This window comes from Lontra canadensis, unplaced genomic scaffold (genome assembly GCF_010015895.1).
Source record: "Lontra canadensis isolate GAN:19392208 unplaced genomic scaffold, GSC_riverotter_1.0 scaffold93, whole genome shotgun sequence".
In the NCBI taxonomy this organism is placed as follows: domain Eukaryota; kingdom Metazoa; phylum Chordata; class Mammalia; order Carnivora; family Mustelidae; genus Lontra; species Lontra canadensis.
Window position 1 is genome coordinate 8,053,467 of NW_022631087.1, and position 21,240 is coordinate 8,074,706.

The 21,240-nt window shown below is 57.7% G+C and overlaps 1 protein-coding gene across 3 annotated transcripts; it reads right to left on the minus strand.

Moving 5' to 3' along the window:
- Positions 1 to 2,810: 2,810 nt before the first annotated feature.
- SUN2 (Sad1 and UNC84 domain containing 2) lies at positions 2,811 to 21,038 on the minus strand. Of its 3 annotated transcripts, none has more exons than XM_032836689.1 (18): positions 20,821 to 21,038; positions 17,831 to 17,989; positions 16,794 to 16,984; positions 16,307 to 16,435; positions 15,642 to 15,737; positions 15,156 to 15,249; positions 14,117 to 14,187; positions 11,194 to 11,318; positions 8,993 to 9,247; positions 8,553 to 8,630; positions 8,090 to 8,133; positions 7,394 to 7,559; positions 6,809 to 7,030; positions 6,418 to 6,502; positions 5,902 to 6,017; positions 5,586 to 5,753; positions 5,140 to 5,232; positions 2,811 to 3,441 (listed from the first exon to the last, which is right to left on the minus strand). In XM_032836689.1, the coding sequence occupies exons 2-18, from the start codon at positions 17,950 to 17,952 to the stop codon at positions 3,328 to 3,330; spliced, it is 2,169 nt and encodes a 722-aa protein (XP_032692580.1). In that variant the 5' UTR covers positions 17,953 to 17,989; positions 20,821 to 21,038; the 3' UTR covers positions 2,811 to 3,327. The 3 variants fall into 3 exon arrangements, with proteins under 3 accessions (XP_032692580.1, XP_032692579.1, XP_032692578.1); XM_032836688.1 differs by having other exon boundaries at positions 6,418 to 6,499; positions 20,821 to 20,929; XM_032836687.1 differs by lacking the exon at positions 20,821 to 21,038 and adding an exon at positions 18,596 to 18,832.
- Positions 21,039 to 21,240: the final 202 nt, after the last annotated feature.

Below are 21,240 nucleotides of genomic sequence, written 5' to 3' on the forward strand. Positions count from 1 at the left end.
GGGCTGTTGTGCAGGGAGAAAGGGGCTGTTGACATGTCTGCTGGGTGTCTCCCTCACTTAGACGCTTTGATTTTGAAGCCACCATCTAGGAGAGAGGTGGTGGTTGGTTTTCCTAGCGAAGGCAGCTGAAGCTCAGAGGAGCAGGGCTAGCACCCAGGTTCATGCCAGCACCAGCACCCCACCCACCCCACCAACCCCATCTGCGGTATGTGGCCGCTCTGCCCCATGGCCTTTGGCCCCAGCCTGTTCTTCGTGTGCTCTTTCCTTCTTGTTTTTTGACTCTGGTTCTCCTTAGAGGGGCTGCTGCCCACTGGTGCCGTCGTAAGAGGAAGGCTCCAGCACAGCGCACCCTTCTGCTCTCGGTCCCCGTGGCAGGTGCTGTGGAGTCTGTGTTTCCCCAGGATTTCACCGGGGTGGGACCTTGTTTGGTTTGAATTCTTTTGCCCCTAAGAGTACCACTTTCTTTACATTTGGAAACTGTGGTCTCCGCTCTGGCCTCTGCCCTCAGACACGCAGGTGGTTGGTCTGGATCTCGGGTCACCCGGCCTGCTAACGGGGGCTGACCATACAGTGTGTTACTGTCATTAACTGGGACTCCACAGGTCCTCTACGGGTCTCAGCCCTACCAACTCTCACTTTGGAACAAAACACCAGCCCTTTTGTAGCTGACAAAGAATAAAGTTGTTAATCATCTCGAATGGCCAGTCCTGACCCTTCTGTATGTACAGCTGGCATCTGTGGTGTCTTCAGTTCAGTTAGGACCCCTGTTCTGGCTTATAGGCCTCCCTGGCACAGAATAAGGGAACGGGAATAGGCCATGGTACGGGGGGTTTGGGGGTATGGCAGAGGGGGTGAGAGCTGTGCCTCGAGGGTCCAGAGGATTTGAACATGTGCAGATGGGCAGAGGGTACACATCCGGCCTGGAGCACACAACCAGGGGCGCTGAGCCTTGACTGTGTTAAGTCCCGGGCAGCCGTTTCGGGGAGCAGCTGGGGGATATCTCCTTGGTTGAGAGACTGTTCTAGATGCAGAGCAGGTGTTGAGTGAAGTAACGAAAATGTCACTGGAGTGAGCCATAGGACCAGCTCTTTCCTGGCACGGAGGGCTGAGGAGTTACCTGGCCCAAGGCCTCAGTGCTGATTCATACACGCCTGGTACCCGCTCATGCGGCCGCTCACTCGCCCCTCCCTACTGACCTGTCCCAGCCTCTGTTTTCTCAGCTGTGGTGGGCACTGGCCCTGGATCAGGTGCCATGGTTAGGAGCAGAGTATGTTGGAAAGTGTGGCAGGTCCTCGGAGGCACTGAATCCGGGGACATATTGGAAGGGGAGGGCCAGGACCTGTCCCTCGGAGCTGGCAGCTTCTGGCTCTTCAGGGCACCCGGCTCCTTACGCCATCCCAGCATAGGTACAAGGGGCAAATGTCCAGTTCCCACGGTGGAGTCCAGTCGCACACTGAAGGCCGACGTGGTCAGTAGTGAAACAGGTAAATTATTCTACCTTCCGCTCAAGTGGCAGCGAGAGATGCAGGCAAAGCTGCGCACTTACACCGGATGTCCGGGAGGGCCTCCCTTCTCTTCATCCTCCCCCCTCCCCCCAGCCAGCATCCCAGAGCAGGGCCAGCCTCGGGCCCCCTTCCCCCAACCCAGCTGGGTTTCAGGGGAGAAACCAGGGTTTCTGAAATTCGGGATCAGTCTTTGGGGCATTGTTTTGGTTCAGTGTTCGTTCTCTTGTTTCGCCAAGAGCAGAGGCCCTGTGCCAGGACCAGATAAAAACTACACATGCCCTGAATCCTGGGCATAATTTATTTTTTTTTGCATAGGCATAAATTAGAATCTGGAGATAAAAAGTTCAGAACCGACAGTGCAGCATTTGTGACAGGAGAGCGCAAAATGAAACCTGGTTGTCGGGGCTGGGGCTGCTGCCAGAGGGCTGCGGGTGGCCTCGGGCCTCGTCTTCCTTCCAGCGTCCTCCCCCAGGAGCCCATCTAGGGCTTAGCCCTGCTCCCAGGGCGCCTGCCTCCACAGCAGCCCCTTTGGGCAGCTGGTGAGGAGGAGCGGAGTCAGCCCGTGCCCCACACAGCGGGGCTAGGAATCAAGCCCAAAGCTTTTCAGTTAAGAATCAGACCTTGAAGAATATATACATAATACAGCAGAGCCCTCTCTTCCCCCAGCCCACCACCCCTGAATGCCGCCGCCCCCGTAGAAAATGAGCTAGAAGGAAACAAACTGAGCAAGAGCCGGAAGAGTCCTGATGGGGCAGCTGAGAATTAGGGCCCTTACACTCAGGCCTGACTGGGATGGGGGCCCCCAGACAGACCTCTTGCCACCGTGACACCTTCAATGTCACTATCCTAATCCTGGGACCACCTTGAGAGCCGGGGGCATACCCTGCTCCCCACCCTTTTAAGCTGACCGCAGCTGCTTCTGGCCTCAAAAAACTGGTCTGGGCTCCCTGCACCCTGCGGGAATGTGACAAGCTTGCTCTGGGACACAGGCAGGGCGTAGCAGGAATGGGGAACGGAGTGGACCTCGGTCTCAGCATCGGGAGAGAGAAAGCAACTAGCCCCAGCAGAGGGGGAATCAGGCCGGCCCCCTGGCCCCTCAGAGGCTTACAGGAGCCAGACCCTTGAGGGAAAGCCCAAGGACCCACTTTGACCCAGAACAAGTACAGTGTAGCGAGGCCTTTGGGGGACCTCATGGGTCAAGCTCCCTTAGGTTGGTGGCACTAGACTTCTGGAAGAGCCCGGCTGCCCTGTACAAGGAGCTGCCCGCCTGGGGCTCAATCCTAACCTGCACCACGAGCACCTCCTGGAGGCCCTCACTTCCCCGCCCGCCGCTGGGGGCAGCTCACTTGCCCCAGGCCCTCACTTACAGCCCACCCATGGCTTTGGCACCTGCTTCATGCACGCGCCTACTAATAGCAGCTCCCTCCGTGCCAGCCCCCATCCTGGTTAAAGGGCAGACAGGTTTCACCCACCTTTGCTGGAACTTGTCCACTCATTGCCTCTCTCCCTGTCTCTCAATCCCCCACAATATGCTACATATATACACCCTTCCAAGAGAGGGAAGTAGACACCCAGTGCCTGGCACAAAGAAGACAAAGAAAAGGGATGCTGGAGCTTGCTGTCCACCTCGAGCTGTCCCACTGCTAGGACAGCCCTCCATCTTCTCAGCTCCATCAGGCCAGGGGTTCCTGCTCCTGGAAGTCTGTGTGCTGGTCAAGCGTGTGGGGAAGTGGCAGGGGTGCTGCTCTCCCACTCCCAGAGAAAGGGGCACACGCTGAGAGGGGCTGGCCTCCCAGCTGGCTGGCCGCAGCACAGAGAAGGCTTAGTGGGCGGGTTCCCCATGCACCCGGAAGCGGTAGATGCAGGTGTACTCAGGGTGGCCCCAGTTAGTCAAGATCCGAAGCTCCACCACCTGGTATGTCGCCATTTTAGGGTCCTGGGTAGAGAAAGAAGGGGTTCAGTCCTCAAGCCTCACTGACGGGAGGCTAGGAAGGGAGACAGCCCCCCGTCCCGTCAGCCTCTACAGAAAAGTGGGCTTCAGAGCTCCTGTCTGCAGCCCATGGAGCAGAGCCTCCAGCCTGTGAGCCACGGCGCCCCAGGGGCTTCACAGGTCCTCCGGGGGCCACTGAGCCACAGCCACATACAAATGGCCTCGTAGCGGAGGACCAGCGGGGTTCATCCCAGACCGACACATTCGCAGGAGCTATTCCTGTCAGTGGACAGAATTACAGTTCTTCATGAAGGGTTTGCAGCATCATGTTGATGCTGGAAAAGAATCCTTTTACTCTGAACTGGGCAGGCTTTTTCTCTCTCAAGTTCTCATTAGGCCTCTGACCTCTTTGCTCAAAAAGCCACAATTTTTGAGTGAGCTCTTGGAACAAATTTCTCCTGGTTTGATGCCAGTAGGCACAGCGCTGTCCAACTCTTCCTGTCTCCCTCTGGCCTTCCACACAGCCTCCTGTCCTCTACCTTCTAAAGGCTCCGTCTGCACCCACCCCTGTGAAGTCCCCAGCACTCCGCTGCCTCGGTTACCTCCCTGGGGCTGACCTCTCAGTCTTTGTGTCTGGTTGCCCTGATCGCTCCACTGGACCAGCCCACAGGTGCCTCGGACTTGGTGGCCAAAGCCCCTGTTGCAGTGGCCTGCCTCGTGGCTCCTGGGAGCCACGTCCCCTGCCCCTTTTCCGCAGTTCTATCCAACCGGACCCTTGGCCTCCCGACTGCGTATCCACCTCTCCCTCCTCACACCCTCTCTCTGCAGCCACTTCCTCACTGGTCGACTTGTCCCCTCGATTCACCATTTCCACACAGTCACAGTGATACCACAAGGTCTTGTCACTTCTCTCCCCGAAACATGGCAGTGCCCATCAGAGCGAAAGGTGTTTGGCCTGGGAGCCAGGCCTGCCTCTCGCCACCGTCCCTGTGCCGGCTCCTCTGGTTCTTCACCCCTGGTGTAGCTCTCAAGCCCCCTGCACAGCATTCACTCGGGGCTGCTCGTTAGAACACGGATTCCCGGGGCGCCTGGGTGGCTCGGTCGGTTAAGCATCTGCCTTCAGTTCAGGTCATGATCCCGGGCTCCTAGGATCGAGCTCCACATTGGGTTCCCGGCTCAGTGGGGAGTCTGCTTCTCCCCTCTCTCCCCTTCCCTCCACTCATGCTCGCTTGCTCTCTCAAATAAAATCATCAAGACAACAACACAGAACACTGATTCCTTAGGACCGTTGGAGCCCGGCAGCCTACCTCCTAGGGTGTAGACTGGGAGTCTGCATTTCTAACGAGGGCCAGGGAGACTGATGCCCGCTCAGGTTGAGGCAAGGCCCCACCTAAACGCCCTAGTCCTGCTGCACTGAGGCCCGGCTGGGCTGCCCTCAGATTAAGTGCCCTTTCCAGGCAGCCTTCTCCATGCTCCCTGTCTGGGCTGGGCCCCTCCCCTGTGCTGACATCTAGCTGGTACTTCTCCCATGCCACCTTGGACAGCTGTCCCTGTTCCCTCCCTGGAGCTCTCAGGAGGCAGGGGCTGCACTTTTTCTTGCCCCAAACCCCTGGTGCCAAGCCCAGGCTAAGTGCTCGGAAACGGTCTGCTGAGTGGGTGGAAAAGTGAACAGGCCACGTCCGTTTGCACAGCAGAGTCCTGTACCTGAAAGTAGAAGGTCTGAATGGGCTCCCCATCCTGGTCATAGGTGAACTGGCCAAGAAGTGTCCCCTTGTGCTGTAGGTCTTCATCAAACCCCTAAAAAGAGAACAAGGGACGAAGGAAAAATCTTGCACTTAGACGAGTGCCTTGGGTCCCCAGGAAGGAATGCTCTCCCTTCCTGCTCCCATACTGGTCCCTTCCCACACCAGCAGATCAGGCAGCAGCCTTGGTGGGGCTGTAGGGGGCCTGAGCCCTGGACCTGGTTTCTTCCAGTGCAGCCTAAGGTAATTGGGAATGGGGTACCATTTCGCACCCTGCTATTCTCTCTTCCAAACCTGCTTCCTTCCTCCCAAAGAACAGATCCCAGCTTTATCCTCGGTAGAGCCTGACAGGGTCCTGTAGCCTCTCCGCCCACCGCCCCCCACCACCTCCCACCAAAAGATACTCACAAAGATGGAGAAGTCCTTGGGGGCACTGGAGATGGTGCTGTTGGGCGACAACGACTTGGGGACATGCTCTAAGGTGACAGCAGTGGGGCGGATGCGGGCAGAGAGGCGAACCACGGCAAAGCCCTGGGGCCCCTGGAAGGCCCAGCAGTTGCCTGGGTGCACGTCTGGCTGGAGGGGAAGGAAGCTGGGTCAGCATAGGGCCAGTGACAAAGACAGCCCACGCTGAGCACAGCTCGTGGTGATCCAAGATGGGAGTCCTCCAGCTACACGGGTGACTCTGCTCGGGACCCCTGCTGCTGCCTCTCTGGGCGCCTACCTGGAGAATGACTCGGGGGGACTGGGAGTGGTACCACAGGGGGATGCCGAAGAGGCTGAGGAGGGCCGTCTTGGTCTCGTAGGTCTCAGAACACCGGGTGCTGATGACACTCGCCCCTAAGACAGGAAAGCAAGGCAGTGTGGGCACCTGGAGCTGGACTCCAGCAGCGAAGGGAGGGTGGGAGACCCAGACACCAGCACATCTCGCCAGCCCAGGGCACCAGGTGGGGACGGCTACTGCCAGGTGCTCTCTAAGGATGGCGGGCACGTGCCCCGGGGCCCCGGCTGTGTCGCTCAGGTCTATCCCACTACAGAGTAACTAAGCATCAGCCTCTCCCTGGCCAACAACGGTGTTCTCTTCCCCCAGACTTCTCCAAGCTTCTTCACTAGCCTTTGTTGTGAGTGACAATGTGCGGATCTCAAGCCCCAGCCCCAGCGCCACGGCTGCCCGGGCCAATGCCAGAGGGCCTGCCAGCACGGGGACCCAGCTCTGCTGCGGGCGGGGAATCACGCGCACCTCCCGATTCCAGAGCGTAGTCCACCATCCCGATGCGGTCCTCGCTGTAGCGCTTCAGGGCCTGGTTTACGATGCGCTGCACCTGCTAAAGGGAGCCCCCAGGGCGGCTGCCGAGAGCTGCAGATTTGTCCACCTGAGCGCCCACTCCTGGGGCCCCTCCCCGCCTGCACCACACACTGGCATCCAGCCACATGTGCCACTTCCCTAGATGTCCCCCCCACCGACCAGTCCCAAAGCCTACACGAGAGCCCACATGAGAGCCTCTCACATGTCCCTTAGGCTTTGGAACATACCAGAAAGCCGACAGTGTGGGACTGTGCAGGTTATGGCTCCCAGGGAAGAGACCGCTGTGTCAGGGGTGGGGCTGTTCCGGGGGCCACCCAGTCCTCACCTCCTCCGTCACCCCGATCACGCCTTCCTTCTGCAGCGTCAGCCCCAGGCTGGCGGCGGCCTCCCTCGCGGACTTGCCCTGCATCTCGGCCACGTGGGCGAGGATCTTTGTCTCCAGCTCCTGCAGCTGAGCTTGCATCTCCTCTCGCTGCAGGAGCCCCGCACGGGTTCCCCCACCTCGGAGAAGGAACTGACTGACCCAGGCAGGGAACTGAGACTCCACCTAGGGACGGAAGAAAAGGTCTCTGAGGAGCTCACAGGGACATTGTTGCTCTGGCGGCCCAGGCCAGGGCGGCAGCCAGCTTGAGTGGAGCGGGTAGGGAAGGAGCACAAGCCAGCCTGGGAGGGGAGGGCTGGCCCAGCACGCCCCGCTGACCGACGCGCGGTGGGGGGGAAGAGTCAGGCACAACCGTCCACGTTACTGAAAACAAAACAGGAAGAACTCCTGTCAAAGCAAGCCCGCATCTGTGCCAGGTCCCCAGCAGGGGCCGGCGGGACGATCGGGCTCTTGGCCACACGGGCTCCTAGGACTGATGCCCTCAGAGGACAGGCTGTTCAGCAGGGCCCTTGCGTGGTTCCAACTTACGTCATCCCTCACGGCCTGCAGCTGCTGGGGCAGGAGGCCCACTTGGTCTGCCACCGAGCTCTGCTTCAGGCTCAGGGCCGCCAGCTCCTGCCGCAGGGCTGCCAGCTGGCCCTCCAGCCGCCCCAGCTCCTTCACGGAGTTCTCTTGGAAGGCCTCTTGGGTCATCCTACTCCCAAAGAGAGGAGAGAGAAGTAAGCCTTGGGTCTCCGGTGAGGGGTGAGGCCGTGACGAGGAACACAAGAGGATCCCCTCACCGGCTCCCGACAGAAGTGTGTGGCCATCTCCCGCAGGCGCGTGCGAGGCCCAACACTGCGGACCCCGGCTGTAGAGCACAGCCCCGGTGCCTACGATTCCAAGGAATGAATTCTTATCCTGTTCCCTTTCTAAGCCCAGGTCCTCAGTCAGTCTGCCTCAGCCTCTCCCACCCTCCACACGTCGGGATGTCTGGGGCTCGGGAAGGCAGCCTGCGCGTGTGTGCAGAAAAAAACGGTAGGTCTCCACATGAGCCCACAAATCCCACTTTTCTTGCGGTGCCTCCCCTACCCAACCTCTCTCGCACCCAAGGCCAGGCTCTCGGCCGCTGTTCCTGAGCCAGGTTTCAGCCACCCCCTCTCTGCTCTGGGGCGCTCTTCCCTAGGCCTGCCTGGGTGCGGGGAGGGGAGGGGCAGGCCTAAGCCAGACGGCAGCGCCCATTACCTTTGCCACTCAGACTTCAGCTGCTGGAGTTGAGCCTCAGACTCCTGTAAGCAGGAAGAAGGCACAGATACAGCAAATGCCAAGCTCACAGCGACCGGTCTCCCAGAGCAGGCTCTGCTGTCTTCGGAGTCTCTGTTTCCCCGCAGCCCCACCCCTGCAAACCTAAACCGCCTGGTCAGGGTCCCTAGGAGAACCCCCGAGCTGGCACACCTCGGCATTCATTCACTCACTCACTCGTTCACTTGGCACGTTATACCCAGCACAGCAGGCCTCCTGAAGGCCACCCTTCCTCAAGTGTGCCCCAGCATGTCCCTGCAAAGCATTCTGGGGCCCGTGGGCTCGGCCCCTGCAGAAGTCAGGGGACCGCACCCCCACCCCGACTGGTGTCTAAGCAGCCCCTTCGGGAGAGCCATGCGGTCTCAGGCCACGGGCAGACATTGAACAGGATAAGGGCCCCACCGACCTGGGAGGCCTGGACAATTTTCTTAAAAAGGTCTTCGGAGTCTTGGTGATGCTCTGCTCTCAGGGTGACCAGTTCCTCCTGTCAGAGAGAGGAGAGCAGCTCAGGACTCCCGGAGATACAGGCGGAGGGAACTTCACAACCAGGACGTGGTGGGACTAGAACTTGAACCAGGCCCGTCTACGAACTTCAGCTCCCAGCCCCTCTGCTCCGGTGCCCCTTAACCCGTGCGTCTCCCTCGATGTCTACCGCACACCTCCTGTGCCCGGCACCCTACAGTCTCACGCTCCCGGAGCGCCTCCATTTTACAGGGAACTAAGGCTTAGAGAAGTCAGCTGTCAGGTGACAGTGCTGTCTGTCGTGTCAGGGTGCACAGGGCCTCGCCCCTCTACCTCACACCCTCACGGTGCCAGCCACACGCCTCCCCGCTCCCGCTCAGAGACCTGGATCCGAGCAGCGGTGTCCCTGCGGAAGTCCTCCTTCAGGGCAGCCTCACGGCGGCTCACCAGCCCCTCCAGAAGCGCCAGCGTGTCCTCCTGGCTCAGGCCCACGTGCCCCCCGCCGCCGGCGGCTCCCTGCCGCAGCTCCAGCCGCTCCAGCCGCACGGCCTCCTTCTGCCAGTTGGAGGAAAATTCTGCGGCCAGAGCTTCCAAGCGCCGCTCCAGAGAGTGGACCCGGGACAAGATGCGCTGCTCAGCCTGGTGGGGTGGGGAGGGAAAGCCATGGAGGTGAGGGACCTGGGACGACAGAGCTTCCCCAACGGAAAGGGAAGAGAATCCCAGCTACATGCAAATGTGAACCCACGCTGGCTCAGAGGACTGGCTCAAGGATGCTCTGTGCCCTGCAGTTGGGGGAGAAGGTGGGGGACACCAGCAGGCAGCCGGGGTACCATAAAGCTGCTGACATGTGGTGACCGTTCAGCACAGGAACACTGGACACGTGGCCCAGAAGGGTCTGGTCCCCAAGGAGGAGTGGGTATCGGCCAGGTGAGTGGGGACATAGCGAGGAGGGACCTGCAAGGGGCTGGGTGGCCTGCCGGGCTGACCCCAGCCCCCTTCCCTCTGCTGCATGGATGCACATGCCAGAAAGTGAGGGGCCAAGGGGTTCAGCTGCTGACTTCAGCAGCTCCCACTAAGTCTGTCCAAGAAAACCGGGGCCAAAAGACAAAATAATTTGAAAAGGCTTTCTTTCTTCTCTTTAATTAAGGCCCACAAAGGAAACAGAATAGAAGTCATTTGGACTTGGGGATTGCTCCTGATAGCATGCCATGAATTCTGAGAAACTTGCTGGCTTAAAAACAAAAAGCTTTGTCAAGGGAAGATATAATCTGTCAACTGTCAGTTAAAGACAGGAGCCTCCTGAGCGCAGAAGTTGCTTCTGATTTTTAAAAATTTTTAAGTAGGCCGTACATGTGCAGGACTCAAAAAGCAAACAGTAAGAGGTCACTCTCTTAACCTGTGTCCCTATCCGCCTGGTGCCCTCAGCCACCATCCACTCCCAAACAAAGCAACGATTTTCAGTCCTGTCTCTGCACATACAAGCAAGCACAAAGATCTCCTCCTCCTTTTCACAGAAAAGCTGGTCCTGAAATTGTATTTAACATCTTTACTAATGATTACAAAAGGGAAAGTTATTAATGCCAAATAGGTCATTGTTTTATGAAATGATAACATGATGGTCAGGAAAGTAGTATCTACCAAAATAAATGGTTACCCAATCAGCTTCGGCAAGATACAAGCAAAATTCAAATAGATTTAGGGACTAAAGAATTTTAAGTTTTCCTTGTCACATGCACACATTCTGGTTATCTGGGCACTTGTCACACACACACACACACACACACCCCCACTGGACCGCAGCCTCCTTGAGGACACAGCCTGGGCTGCAGAACTGGCCCCGGGCTACCCTCCTCTCTGTATCCGCACCCTCCGCAGTGTGGCCTTGCAGGCGCTCCCAAGAGGTCGGGTCTCTGTTCCCCTCTTGGAATGTAGACTGGCTGTGAGATGGCCTTCGGCCTTGAATGTGGCGGAAGGGACAGTTCTGAATCTAGGCCCGATTTTGCTCTCCTGGAACCACAGTGAGAACAAGCTCAGGCGAGCTAAAGGAGGAAGCACGTGTGGGGCACAGGCCGCCCCACTGACGCATGGGCCAGCTGCAGACCCGGCAGGGAGCCCAGCCTCGACCAGCTTGTCCTTGCTCAGACCAGAGAAACCACCCAGAGGAGCCACAGACTCAGGAGCTAATCAAATGCTTGTAGTTTTAAGGCACTGATTTTAGGGGTGATTTACTTGTGGTTACTGACCAACGTGATCACCTTATTCATAAAGGATGCTTAGTAAATATTTATGAAATTATACTGTAAAGGAACAAAAGTAGACAAAACGATTTGTCCCATTTTTTTCCCTTCGGTTTTCGGTGCTTAAGATGGCAACTACCTTCGGGGCAGTTTGAAGTCCTGTTTAAGCACAAGCAAACGGCTCCCCCCGTACTGCACCCCAAACAGTGGAGAGAGGGGTGTCCTGGGAAACAAGGTAGTTTACCCATGCGGACCGTGCCCCTTCTCAGAGCCCCATAAAGTGTTAAGGTCAGGGAAATCAGCCACACACACAGGCGGAGCGAGGACCCGGGACCCCCAGATCCTCACCTGGAAGTGGGAGGAGTCTCTGGGCTCCCACACGTCCTGCTGCCTGCCGCTGCTCTTCGCTGCCCACCAGGAAACCAGAGCAGGGTGGAAGGTCTGCAGCCCGTAGGGGTAGAAATACCAAGCACCTATACACAGAGGAGAGGGGGTTATCCGGGCCAGTGGCTGTGTGCAAGAAGGCACAAGCTGTTGGAGACGGCGGCCCAGTCAATCAGGTTCCTGGTAGCCTGTCGTTCCTGTGCCCTGGCTTTCTGCTGGAAATCAGGATGCGGGATGGAGGTTCCCGTCATTCTCAGATGGAGGCTTCCACCAGACTGTCCCAGAGTATGTGCAGTCTCACATCCCGTGGGAGGCCTCATCTTTCTCTGAATAGCAAAACTCGGAGAATGTGGCTGTAATGAGCTAGGAATGATCCCAGACAGAACCAGGGGCCACCCTCAACTGCCATCAGAATCACCCAGGAAGCTTTTAAAATACAAAACGTCGGGGCGCCTGGGTGGCTCAGTGGGTTAAGCCTCTGCCTTCGACTCAGGTCATGATCTCACGGACCTGGGATCCAGCCCCGCATCGGGCTCTCTGCTTGGCGGGGAGCCTGCTTCCCCCTCTCTCTCTGTCTGCCTCTTTGCCTACTTGTGATCTCTGTTTGTCAAATAAATACATAAAATCTTTAAAAAAATTAAAAAAATACAAAATATCTGGCCCCACTTTCTAGAGCATGAACTCATTGGTCTGGGGGCTCCCTCTATAGGTGAAGTGTTTTCGTTTTTTAAAAGATTTTACTTATTTACTTTGGAGAGAGAGCAAGGGAGTTGGGAGTGGGAGAAGCAGACTCTGTGGAGGCTCACAGCCTGATACGTGGCTTCATCCCATGAGCCCGGGATCATGGCCTAAGCTGAAATCAAGAGCTGAATGCCCAATCAACTGAGCCAGCATTCGGCCCCTGTAGGTGAGTCTTAAAAGCTCTTTAAGTCTTCAAAAGTCTTTAAAAGCTTAAAAGGGCACCTAGATGGCTCCGTTGGTTAAGTGTCTGACTCTTGATCTCAGGGTTATAAGTTCAAGTCCAGCACTGGGCTCCTTGCCGGGGCAGGGATCCTAGTTATAAAAACAAACAAAAAACAAGCTCCCCAGGGAACTCCCATGGGGACTGTGACTGAGAATCACTAAAACAAGACACCTGCTAAGAGAAGGTGCTTTCAACCTAAGACGGCCACAGCCACAGTGACACGTGCATGTTGCTTTAGGGGTCATGTGCTTGTGGAGCATTTGCTCCTGAGCTTGCACACGAGTGTCTGTGTCGGTGGCAGTGGTGAGGGCACCTGAAAAGACATATGGGTGTCCATCTGAGTAGGACCACAGCTGCCACTCAGCCGGGGGCTGGGAGCAAGCATGGCAGGAAGCACACGCCCACCAGGCTTTCAGTCAATCCCTCTGGACATGCCTCACTTCCTGCACTCCCCTCCCTGCGCAGGCCACCCCACCTGCCTTTCACACTGTCCACGCGCCTCCATGACGCCACTGGGACAGCAGCTCCATCAACCCCAAGAGGCCCCAGTGAAACTGAGCGGAGGTAACCCGTGAACAAAGCACAATCCAGTTGTAAAAGATCATTATTTTACGGGTGATGCCCAGTTTCCACTGGACATGAACAAGCTGTTCTTGTAACAGGAAACAAGAAGGAAATCAACACTTGGAAAAATTTTATACCTCGCTATTCAATAAATACAAGTTGAGGCAACGCTAACCCTATAAAACCAACCCTAGGCGTGCCCGGGTGGCTCAGTCAGCTAAGCCTCTGCCTTCGGCTCAGGTCATGATCCCGGGGTCCTGGGATCGAGCCCTGCATCTCTCTCTCCTCCCCACTCGTGCTCTCTCTCGCATCTCTGTTGCTCTCTCTCTCTCAAATAAATAAGCAAAAGCTAAAAAAAAAAAAAAAAAAAAAAATCAACTCTTGGGGCACCTGGGTGGCTCAGTGGGTTAAGCCTTTGCCTTCCGCCTCGGTCATGATCCCAAGGTCCCAGGATCGAGCCCTGCATCAGGCTCTCTGCTCAGCAGGAGACCTGCTTCCCCCTCTCTCTGCCTGCCTCTCTGCCTACTTATGATCTCTCTCTCTGTATCTAATAAATAAAAACTTTAAAAAAATCAACTCTAAAACTAGAATAAAGCATGGTCTCTATCAATTAATTGCAGATGGGCACAATCGTTAAAACAGCCCGGAGGCCATAGAGGCAGCTCCTGTGGAGCTGTGAGCCCCTGGTGGCGCTGCTCCATTCATTACAAGCTGAACACACAATACATACACACAATGGTTACAACCACATAAAACATACGACATCATCCTAGGACAGACTGGAACAATGTCAAGCGTCTTGTAAATGAGCTATCTTAGTATAAAAGGACGAACTTCTCTTTACTACTTTACCGTTTTGATCTCAAAGACAGCTAAAGATTGAACCAGATGTGGTAACAAGAATTCACTCACCCAGACGATGTCCTGCTTTTGAATGAAGGGAAAATGACTACTAGGAACAGTGCTCTGGTACCAGGGCAGGTCCCGAGCCACGTGGCTCCAAGAATGCTCTAGACATGCCAAGGCAGTCCAGAGCAGCCACCCAAACAGGACAAAAATCAGTGGACTGGGGCATATCCCCTTTCACCCACTGGGTGCCCTGCGCATGTCGCATGGGTCAGTGAGGACCTGGGAGAGCCAGACAGGATTGGCCAAGGGACTGGGTGCTGCACAGGCTCCGTCTGATCCCACTCATCCTGACTCCTTCCCTTTCCTGTAGGTCATCACCGTCCCTTTGGTTCTCACACCTCCGCTCAGCGCCGCCCCCCACCCACACCCTGCCCTGCCCCTCTGGCTCACCAGCTCCATTTCAGCCTGGCACGCTCATCCTACCCCGCCCCTGCAACCCCGCGAGCTCACCGTAGGTCAGGCCAGTCATGAGCAGCAGCAGCAAGAGGAACCACAGGAATGTCTTCGCAGATGAGAAGCGCCTAGACCACGGGAGGGGACAGCGGGGTGGGGAGAGGGGGCGCAGAGGTGTCAAAAGGGCATTCGGGCCCCTTCATCCTCACGGGGAGTCTGCAGAGGCTTTTCCCGAGCGCAAAACCAGAGCTGGACGGGGTGCCCTGAAGTGCCCCATTTTCCCTGGGCTGGATTGGACACTTTAGAACTTTACTTTCTTGGAATAATGGGGAGAATTCTGACACTCTGAATTTTATGGATGTTATTTAAAAACAAAGTGGGGTCTCTGAAAAACCTTTTCATATAGAGAGATCCTCAAAGCAAGCAATTCTAGGGGGAAAAAAACCAACAGAACTCCTTAAACAACATTCTTTTAGAAAATGAGGAACCTTCTTTTGGTGACACAGATCCACCCCGGCCCCTCTGCTCAGCCCAGCTGGCCAGCCATCCAGCCAGGATTACGGCCAGAGGACCCTGACTTCCCGGCTCGGTCTTTCCTGGCTCTGCTGGGTCCAGGATTTGGGAAATAAACCCATAGCCCCCTCACACAGCACCTACTCCTGGCTTAGGAAACACACCTCAGAGAACACTGGGTTCTAGACTGCCATGAGGCCGAGGAAAGCCCATCTTTCTTGGCCACACCACTTGTTGGCTGGAGCCTAAAACCTGCCTGACAGGAGAAAAGCCATGCTCAGCACTCGCTTAAGTGGCCAGAGGGGGCTGGCATTTAGCAAAGACAATCTAAGGAACTGGAACCTGTAGTTCCAGAATCCTCCCTGAAGAGCTCTTGGTTTGGAAAACAACACCTGACCCAGGCCCCTCATCTGTCGGGCAAAGAGGGGCTGCTCTGGGGGGTCCGCTCCCTGCTCAGTGATAAAAGCTACGTGTGAACTGGGACGACCACCTTCAGAGAGAGCATACGTGGGTTTACGAGCTTTCTTGGTCCCTTCTGTCCCTGGGCTTCTGGGTTCCTTGTCAAAGTGGGGGTCGCGCTCACCTGGTCAAAACGAAGACATCAAGAAGGGAGGCAGCTGTGGTCAGGCGGTACCAGGTCGTGCCAACCCACCAGTAGAGGAGGGCAAAGAGCCGGCCTAGAAGGGGGACCGGCAAGTCCTAAGTGTCACCCTGACCCAGTGGCCTGCAGGTCATGGTTTCAGATCACTGCTCTGTCTACCTGCCGCCCTCTCCGCCCCGGCCCCCAGCACTGAGCTGCCGGAGCACCTCTGTCCTGTCCAAGGTGACCCCGTTCCTCTGATCCCACCTGCCTAGTCTGCCAACGCCCTCCACCCAGCTCCACAGCTGCTTCCACCCTGAGAAGGCCAGAGTGTTACTGCAGCTCCTGGTCTCCAGTGATTATTCTAGAATGAGCTTTTCCTGATGGCCTGACGGTCTCTCGATGGGCTACCCCATCCCAGGGAGAAGCTGGGGGGAGGGGCAGCTGTAGAGAATGGAAATAATGGTGCACAGAGCAGCCAGCACCCACCTGGAGAAGTGACAAGCGTCCAGAGACAAGAGGCTGCCCAGGAGACTGTGTTCCTTAACCGTGAACCCGAACTATGGTGGCCGGTCTCCGAGTAGCCTGCCGGGACAGAGAGGCCACAGCTCAGTCTGTCCTCACTCTCACAGGCCCAGGACGGGGAGACTGCCTATCAGCTGTCTCCTTTAGACTGTGAGCTGAGCCCCCCATCACTCTCCTCTGCATCCCGGGAGCATCACACGGGCCTGGCATCTAGGTCAGTAAACTCCCGTTAAAGGAGCGAAGGGGTAGGTTTCTGACATTTTATTTCCCTTGGGCCTCTCGTCTGCATCCCTCTCCTCGCCAGCCGTCCTTCAGACCACCGTTCGCAGCTAGACGAAAGGGGTCGAGCCCCTCCTCGACGTGAAGCCCCACTTGAAGTACTTGCTGGAAACAAGTCAAACACGATGGAGCTGACCACAGGCTGCTCCGACAGGTGGGGACAGGGCAGCCACGGTGTGTTAAGGGCCACCCCAGGCCTGCGTTTCGGGAGCCATGGTGGCACCGGGGGATGCCCGGCTGGTCCGTGGAGAGGTCTGCCAGATACCGCACTCTCTCGGGCTGTCAGGGGGCCCCTTCCCTGGGCCTCCCCCATCACCTCCCCCCGGCCCCCGCCCCAGGCGTTGGCCTACCTGCAAAGTCATCCTCGGAAGAGTAGCCGGAGGAGGACCCCAGGAAGTCCTCGGAGCTCCTGTTCTCAGCAAGCCCATTAAGTTTGCTGCTCTCTGTACCTCTCCTCCTGCGCACCCGCAGGTCCTCACCTGTGCAGGAAAGAGCGAGGGGTTCTCCAGGGGCCGAGAGCTGCGCCCAGGAGGCTGTACCAGAAGGCCTCGTGGGGACACCCCGAGAAGCACCTCCGACGGACAGACGGCACTGCCCTTTGCTTCTCCTGAGCTCCCTGGGTCCACAGGAGGGTCTCTGGCCGGGAGCAGCCCCATGAGGGCTTTGCTGCCTGACGTGGCCTGCGAGTTCAGACACTCGGCTCCCCTTCTGAGGGTTTCTGAAGACAGCGAGCCCCTCCTCTGGCCCAGCAGTCGTGAGGAACCCACTCAGAGAACACTTGGGACCTTACGTTTCCACCAGAAGCAAAGCCCGAGGAGAAAGGCCTCAGATCCTCACCCCAGTAGGGCTCACTGTGCAGGTGGTCGTCGAGGATGGAGCTCCTGGCCAGGGAGGTGGCCCGGGGGCTGCCGAAGTAGGACTCCCTGACCACCGACTCACTGTAGTAGGAGGTGTGGTCGTCAGAGGAGGGGCCCAGCTGGGGCGCTGGGGACAGGCGCTTCATGTTGCTGGATTTCCTCTTCAGGGTCCTGTGGGGGGTCAGCCAGGAACAGCAGCGGGGAGGCCAGAAACAGGCAGGTGAGAGCCCAGTGAGGAACAGGAAAGCCAAGCCGCTCTGGCAGCCTCTCGTGGGCAGAGCGGGTCAGCCCCGTTGCTAGGAAACAGCTTCCCAGCAAGGTGCCGACCACAGGTGCTTCCTCGGCTCCCACCTCCTACCGTCTCTCAGCCTCACCAGCAGTTAGGTGATGGGGTCAGGATTCAAAGCCAGGTCCCTAACCTCAAAGCCAGTTTCCTCTTGGGCTTCTTACAGCAGTAGTGATTTCTCCCACCCCCTGGAAACCAGACCAACCAGACGGGGCCTCCCGGGACTAGCGGAAGCCTTGAGAGCTGCTATGTGGTCCCACTATCTGTCAGCAGGGCAGGACGGGGCAGGCGCCTGGTTCACCTCATTCACCGTGCCCCTCCGACGTGGGCCTCTCCTGCTGCAGCCCTACAGACCATACACGGAGGCCTGGGGACAAGGGCCAGAAGGGCACACCCGTCCATAACAAAAGGGGCTCCTGTGAACCCCACTTGCGCTTTTGGGGTTTCTGGCCTTTTGGGGTTTCTAATCCTGAAGCTGCCTCTCCCCACATCCTGTCCTCTGAACATGAGGGCCATGGCTGGGCTTACAACAGAGGGAGAAGGAACAAGGAACAGCGGGGCTAGGTCCTGGGATCCCAAAGGTGTGAAGGTTCCTGCTCAACTGGAAGAGGGCTGATCCCTGCCCACTGAGGTGACAACGGGAAGACGTAGCGCAGTGACCTGCCCGAGTCCTCTGCTCCCCTCAGCGTGATCCACGGTGGGGGCAGGGGAGGGCGACGGCAATCCCTTACCTGAGAGGACTGTCTTTAAACAGGGTGCTCTGGCTTCCCATCACCGAACTTCCTCCACTGCTGCTGCCGCCGTCATCATCACCCTGGGAGTAGCGCGAGAGGCGCTGGCTTCGGCGGGACATGGCAAGGTAGGCTGGGAACCCTCCTCCTGAAGAGACTCTTGGGAGAGAAAGGAGGCCACGTGAGGGTTGTCCTCAGCTCCTCCCTGGGGACCTGGCTCCCAGGGACCAGGCCACCCTCCCCGTGCATTCGACCCAGGCTGACAGGTGGGGACACGGGGCAGCCGGCACCCAACCTGCCGGTGTCCCTGCCCAGCCTCGGGCTCACTCAGGCCCTGGGAGGCCTCTCCTGGTGCTTTCTACAAGCTTCTCCTGTTTTCAGCATACTGGATGCTGAGCTGCGCGTGAGGCAGAAGCAGACCTTCCACTATCTTTGGTCCATAGTAGAGCACCCAGCACGCGACAGGCACCCCACCCCAATGCTAACCGAATGCCTCTGATCCCTGCTCCCTCAACCAGCCCACGATGCTGCCCTCCCCGCTAGAGCTGTGTGCGCGCTCATTCCAGTGCTTTCTCTTGGAGGGGACACACTTTTTCTTGTGGCTGTACTCTCTGATTCAGGGTGCCACTCCAACTTGGACTGGAGAAAACTTTTTCCTAGTAAGTCCCTGAAGGGGTCTGTGTGCTGTATCCCCCCCAGTGACAACATCCTGATAGGACTGGGATGGTGATGACAAAAATACTTCGTTAAAGGCCTCCTAGGTACCTGGCTCCTTACACAGCCATCTCTGATCCTTGTGAGCATGGGAGACACGGTTACTGCCATCGTCCAAGAGAGCACCCTGGGACACCAGGGTGGGGGAGGGGGATCGGTGACCTTGCCCACTGTCACCTAGCCTATGAATGACAGGTGGCACGACCTGGGTCGTTCCCCTCTACCGTAAAGTTTTCAAGGTGCTTTCAGAATGTGTCATGTGTCCCCAACTAGAGTCTTGAATAGCCTCAAATATGCTCAGAATAGGCTGTACAGAGTTGTCACACAACAAGTACTTGTTAACAAACAAAACGGGGAGGTAGAGCTACAGGGATAGGATTAGGTCGTCTCTGCTGGAGGGAACAAGTCAGCGCGTGGGGTGAGAACTCAGGCCTCTGAAACGGATATGGAGGGCTGAGAGGAGGCCAAGGAGAGGAAACCAGGCAAAAGGCAGCGCTCTACAACCAGAGGAGGACTAAGAAGCCTTCCAGAGATTAAAAAAAAACAAAACAAAACAAAAAAAAACCCAAATTCAAAATCCCAGATGACCAACGTGAAGAGTCTCAACGTGGCCCTTGCCTGCCCACGTTCCAAAGTTTTTGTTATACGTGGGGCCCCCTCAAGAGTCCCCAGTACCTGTGACTTATTATCCCTTCTAGTCTTCCTGAGTGATACTTAAACTGTTCCCTATGTCGTAAAGAGGGCACCGACTCTAGCATTTCCCAACTCAAGACTGTGGAAACCAGAAGGTCTGGTTAGTCCCGCTGGAGAATTCTAGAATGTTCTCTTCTGAAAAAATAAGCAGTTCCATGTCTTGGTCTTACTGGCATCCTCCCAGGTAGGATGCCCACCTGGCATCCCTCTGTGGTTTTTAGCCGGTGTTGGTAAAGATACTGATGGGTAGTAGCAGAAGCAGGAAGTTGGCCTGGGTCCTTGTCCTTATTCCACTCCTTATAAGGTAATTCCACCCCTGGAGGGCCCATCCCACCTGAAAGCTCCACGTGCCCAGATAGGCTCCTCCTCCTAACCGTGCAGGCTGAAGGGAATAAAGCCTTCGCCCTGGGACAGAAACAAAACAATGTTTCTCTGCCAAACTCAAGCGGCTGTTGGCAAGAATATAAATATTCAGACAGAGCGAGTGCGGTGGAGGCGGGGGGAGGGCGGGTAGAAGGGGCTAGTGAAAACAGAGCAGCCGGCACCCTCCTCCACCCTCCCTGTCTTTCCCGCAGTTCTGGTAGCAGGCAAACAGTTTGCAACTGAGTCTGGGCTTCAAAGGTGAGAAAGGTCAAGGCCGGAATCCTCCAAAACAAGAGCCTCAGGGAGCTCAAATCTTTTGCATATCGGCATACAACCCACCCTCCCCAACACAAACACACCAGTTAAGAAACCCTCGAACACAACATCCCTCCCCACCACGAAGCTGAACCACATCCTTTTCTCAACTGCACCTTCCCCCCCCACCACCACCCCCACCCGGCCACAAACTTAGATTGCGGGATGCCGCCAGTCTGCAGACTTAACCTAGACCTCCGGCATCTTCCATGGGGGGTTTTCACACTACTTTCTTTCCCTCGTGGGACCTGTAAAACGCTTCAGGTGCTAACTCCCTTCTCCCTTCATTTTCCCTACGGGCTGAACCCACAGGCATTTGATTTTTTTTTTTTTTTTTTAACCAACCACGCGCCTTCTCTGCCGCTCTGCTCTAAGTCACACTCCCACCTCCTATTTGTTTGGTTTCTTTTTTTAAGAACGGAACAAAATGGGCCTTCCTCCTATTCCCAGAGTCTGACAGGCAGAGGCAGGGAACTGTCTGTCCCTGGAAACTGCCTGCCTGGCACGAAAACACGGGCACTGCCCTGGGCCGGTCGGAGGTGGCCCGGCTGTCGCTCCCCTCCTCGCGGGGAGGTCCTGCGCGGGGAAGTCCCGCCTGGAGACATCCGCCCTCCGCGCCGGCCAGTGGGCGGGCTGCGGAGATGAGTCAGGGCGGCTGGCCCCGGCGCGGCGCTGGCCCTTCCCCACCGGCCCAGGGGCGTGCGCCGGGCGGGGCTGGAGCCCGGCCCAGCTTGGCCCGGAGAGGAAGAACCAGGCCTGGGCAGCTCGGCCCTGGCCGGAGCGGCCCGACGCTGACCCTGGAGTCGGCGCGCCCGGAGCCCAGGGCCCGCGGGGAGGCGGGCGAGGCCGGCCCCGCGCCCTTGCTCCGCACGTCCACCCGCCAGAGGCCCACGGCCGGCGGTTACCTGCTGCCGCGGCTGCTCCGTGCGGGGCCGGGGGCGTGCGAGGCCCGCTGCGCCGCCCGGGCGCGCCCCCTACCCGCGTCGGAATCCCGCGAGCGGTGCTCGGTGAGAGGCCCGGGGTGCGCGGGCAGCAGCGGCGCCGGACGAGGCCAGCAGGCGGGACGGCGCGGCAGACAATGCGATCCGCGCAGAACCGCGCTGCGCGAGTGGGGCCGGCCGGCGCGCGCGTGGCCGAGTGTGTATGTGTGCGCCTGCCAATCAACGCTGACAGGCCGCGGCCCATTGGCCGCGCCCCGCCCGCGTCACCGCCCACTGCCACCGCCCATTGGGCGGTTTGAACACAAAGGCTCCGGTTCGCTCCGCCCGCCGCGTGGGCCCGGGGGGCCCCGATTGCCTCGCCTGGAGTCCGCGCGTGGGAGGCGC

What these genes read in the sequence shown, in the direction of transcription:
- SUN2 (XM_032836689.1), bottom strand. Translation starts at nt 17,952, where the DNA reads ATGTCCCGCCGAAGCCAGCGCCTCTCGCGCTACTCCCAGGGTGATGAT. An exon ending in TTCCGAGGATGACTTTGCAG is followed by an intron (nt 15,738 to 16,306) that starts GTAGGCCAACGC and finishes CTGTCCCGGCAG; the next exon opens with GCTACTCGGAGACCGGCCAC. An exon ending in TGCAGGCCGTGAGGGATGAC is followed by an intron (nt 7,031 to 7,393) that starts GTAAGTTGGAAC and finishes TTCCGTCCCTAG; the next exon opens with GTGGAGTCTCAGTTCCCTGC.